The following is a 4,568-nucleotide window of genomic DNA, read 5'->3' as shown; positions in this document are numbered from 1 at the left end:
ATATATATATATATATATATAGTGAAGGAGAGACACAGACATATAGCCAGGTCGCGAGAAATAGAGATAAATGCGTATGTATATACACACATATGCATAAGTGTGTGCATGTGTGCACATGTGTCTGTGTGTGCATGTGTGTGTGTATGTTTATGTGCGCGCGCGTGTTTCTGCATGCGTATATGTATTTATTTGTTACATATGTGTATAAACGCTTTCTTATTCGATAGCTTGTTTTGCTAATATATTTTAGATACACTGCAGTATGCTACCTTTCCTTTAACTCAGTTTTTATTTTTAACAGAAGGAAAGAGTTTGCTTTTATTTTGTGAACAAAAACGAACGGTGCATCAAATAAATTTACGGAAAGTGTAACAGATAGATAGCAATTTGATGAAAATAACGAAAAAAAGAAACCGCAAAACAGGAAAATAGAAAGAGGAAGATGTAACACAATGAAAATGAAATGAATGATGAAAATATTAAAATATATATAAGTCAAGACGAACACCATAAAAAGGAAAACAGAAATGGATATATATATATAATGCACATACACACACACCTATATGCATATATATACATAAATATGTATACATATATGCCTGCACAGGCACTCACGGATGCACGCACGCACACACACACACACATGTATATATAACTTGTTTGAACAATCTTTATAATAAAATATACAACGAAATACAACATGAAAAATTATATATTAGAAATTTCAGAAAATCGGGTATAAGTGGTGGGTGAAAAAGAAATGAATGCTGTACATTATAACAGAAATTCAGAACGGAAGAACAAGCAAGGACATAAACTCAGAAATCACATTGTAGAAGCAAATTTTAGAAGCAAATCAGAAAATTTGAGTATCTTACATGTGAGACGACATATTTTCCGTTTTCTTTCTCTTCTTGGCAGTATCTGACGAATTCTTGGCACTGAGCGACACATGATTTCGCATCAAGTTTTCCTTTTTCAATGATTGCTTTATGACTGCCATCAGTGTATTGAACCGACCAGCCTTCTGGAACCTCTAGAAACTTTGGAAAATGACAGCGGTATTTCGTATATGCCTCTGTTTTTCCAATCAATGCTATATTACATAACGTGAAGAATGTACAAAGGAGCATCCATCTCCGTTGGCAGATTACAATTGCTCTGTGTTTCATTGTGTATGATATCTTAGCTCCCTTATGTTAACTAGTGCCGTTAAATTTATGAATTGTGTTATTATTGATGCTGCTGGGTGTTGATGCTAGTGGTTTTCAATGGTTATTATTACAATATTTTTGTTATTGTTATTTGGTTACCGTTTTCTTATTTCAGATACTGGAAAGGTTTTGATATGTAAAAACAGCACTCGTGTAATTACTGATATATTCTGTAAGGAAGTTTGTTTCATTTAGAAGGCATTTACTATTGGTTAATCTTCATTTCCAATACGTTTCAATTTTCATTTAGTCTACGAAATCGTTCGCAGGTGAAATATGTTCCATGAAGCCGACAAAAAATATTCGGAGGACAATGATATGCAAAGAAAAAGAGAAAAAAAAGAAAAGAGATTAACAATAAATAAAAGTAACTGACAAATTAGTTATATCGAAAATAAATTGTAAATGTAATAAAAGAAGACAGTCGTAAATCTACAATAGCTGTAATAAAAATGATATTAATAATACTACAGGAAAAAGAACACGAATAACAGAGGAAAGAAAAAAAAACACAAAGGAGTACAGATAAGGACGACAATCCCGATGAAAACACGCTGACAATATCGAGAATAGGGAGACTCAATAAAAGTTTGAACATTCATTTGTAGACTTGGGCACTCATAACTTACGTATGCACACTCCGTAAGACAACGCATAGACAAAAAAAAATCACGCATGCGCATAGAGGCACATATACAAACAAACATACATACATACATACATACATACATACATACATACACACACAGAGCTATACATACACCCACAAACACTCACACACATACATTTTAAATATATTCACATATATATATGTCTGCTTTATGCGAAGTTATGTACAAACAATCTAACATTAAACTTAAAGATAATTTGATAGTTTTTCGTAGAATGCATATTTATTAATTTATGAAAGGAAAATAATTGCCAGTGACTTCTAAGTTTCAGCATTTTTGCTTTCATTAAACTGGGAACTCAAAATTTTGAAATCACTGTTGTCATTTCCTTTATAAAAGCATATGTGTTTATATGTGTGTGTATGTGTGTTTATGGGTGTAAATGGGTGTGCGTGTTTTTCCGTGTACATCTCTGCGTGCCGGTGTGTGTACATCTACGCAACTTATTTCCTTGCAGTTTATATCTTACAAATCCCATTGCCGTTTACCCCATCATGTTTATACCTGGTTTTGATGATAGAACCCTTCTTTCAGACTGTGGTATTCCTATATCTCCAATATATATTCACAGTAAGACAAATGCATGTTTTTTTTATTATTTTTTATTACTGTTATAATATGTTTCATATGTATATATATATATATATATATATATATATATATATTCATGTGTCCATATTGTCATAAGATGTTAGATTCGCTTTCCTTCGCTAGAGGCCTCTAAGCGTGGAAGACCACTACCTATTTTATAAGATATGAGAATAGCATTAATAACAGCAATAATTCTACAACCATAAAACCAAGTGGTAAATGTAAATCGTTATGCCAACAGAATATGCTCTAAGGACTTTCTTTTAAGACTTTAATGATTCTCTTAATTTTCTCTTTCAAGTTAAATAGGATTATATCAATTAACAATATAGATTTGATTACCCGATGACCACAATCATGTCAAGATATTGATTAACAGTAGACGTTAACACATCAGTTTAAGATATGAAATTTAAACAAACCTATTCAGGAATTAGTATTAAGTATGTATTACTTGCTTAGAAATCGTATTAGATTATACACAAGAGAGCAACTGCAGTTTCCAATAGCAGGGACTCCATCTAAGAATATCTGAAGAAAGAATTCTATTCCGAAATATCATCGAACTATAGATAACTAAATTACAATAGTTATATATTCCTTTTTTTTTTGTATTATAGTGCATTGTTGTACCATTCAAAACTTTTTATTCTTTACAAACAATACACAATGCATCAAGCGAACTACAATTCTCTCCTATAAAATAGTGCAGTTTTAAGTCTCAAGGTAATTTGTCAGTTACTTGCTGTAAAAAGTTAACGCTATTTTTCTTATATTCTAACCTAGCAAATATCCATTCCGTTTCAATATGCTCCGATGAATCATATTATTAATAACTGAATTGCTGAGGAATTATGTAATGGTGATAGCGCATTAAAGATAAAAGAGTGAATGCAATTTGTCTTACATATTTAAGAAGCTAATGTGTTACTACATAATGTTTAACAAAATAATCCCGCACAAGATAGATGGTTCTAGTACTATCAGCTGCATTCTCTATATAATTTGAAACCTAGTACTTAGATTACATTTTTATTTGTAACTTCATAATAAGTATAGTGATATTATTCAAAATAGATCTAAGGGTAGAGGTATTTATTTTTTCTACATAAGCACTATTTCAAGCAAGAAGGGGTTCACTAAAGAAATTCACATCTTGTGCTCAACATATCTACATTTATTCAATATGAAGAAGATCATAATAAAAGAAGACAAAATGGCTATGAAATAAGCATAACTTTGAGTAGAAGAAGGAAAGCAAAAAGAAAAGAACGTGGAAGTTTAATGAAAAATACTGGAAAATAAAATATATCATGTTCTGGACAGTTTTTTGGAGTTGATAATCAAAATATTATTCGGAAATCGCGTGGTAAGTCAAGCGGTATATTCTACTATAGTGGAGGTTATGAATATAACAGAATATTTTAAGCTTGACAGAAATAGAGTAGACAATGCATGGGAGACGAATAATCAAAAATAAAATACGCCTTGTATATCAATGAGATAAACATATTCTTGCTTTAAAAAGAAATATTACAACAAAGTGACATGCTCTACACAAACAAGGTTTTCTGTCAGAAACTGTTGCCGATTTGATCCCTAAAAATTGAAGCAATATTCGAAGGAGTGCTTCTTCTTTCTTTGTCACAGTAAAATACCCTTCTCAAAGAAGATAAAACTAAGTAGAAACAGCAGCTAAATCTACTTCAAGCAACACTCTATTTCTTTTAAAAAGATATATATTTTGCTGGAATCAGAAGTATACCATTCTAAAAGGACAATCGTGCATGGTCATGGAGTAAATGCTTGTGGTTTTTAATTTCCTCGATAACAAGCAGATGATCTAGAGCTAAAAATAACATCTACACACGATGACAATAATAATAACAACTACACATAGTTAATACAAATGCGTTCGTATAAGTGAATAGTGAATTCTGCATTAAGATTATGTACTTGTGCTAGTAGTATATATAGTGAATTCTGCATTAAGATTATGTACTTGTGCTAGTAGTATATATAGTGAATTCTGCATTAAGATTATGTACTTGTGCTAGTAGTATATATAGTGAATTCTGCATTAAGA

General features: G+C 31.1%; 1 protein-coding gene across 1 annotated transcript in view; it reads right to left on the bottom strand.

Moving 5' to 3' along the window:
* LOC106884017 (uncharacterized) overlaps positions 1–4,568 on the bottom strand; it is a 63,053-nt gene that overhangs the window by 34,046 nt on the left and 24,439 nt on the right. Inside the window, exon 2 of the mRNA XM_014935193.2 lies at positions 885–1,471. Within this exon, the coding sequence (XP_014790679.1) occupies positions 885–1,178 (294 nt within the window). The 5' untranslated portion in view covers positions 1,179–1,471. The remainder of the gene's footprint in view (positions 1–884; positions 1,472–4,568) is intronic.

Source organism: Octopus bimaculoides, chromosome 1, assembly GCF_001194135.2.
Source record: "Octopus bimaculoides isolate UCB-OBI-ISO-001 chromosome 1, ASM119413v2, whole genome shotgun sequence".
In the NCBI taxonomy this organism is placed as follows: domain Eukaryota; kingdom Metazoa; phylum Mollusca; class Cephalopoda; order Octopoda; family Octopodidae; genus Octopus; species Octopus bimaculoides.
The sequence above is the reverse complement of the archived record's forward strand: the minus strand, read 5'-3'. Positions and strand labels throughout refer to the sequence as shown.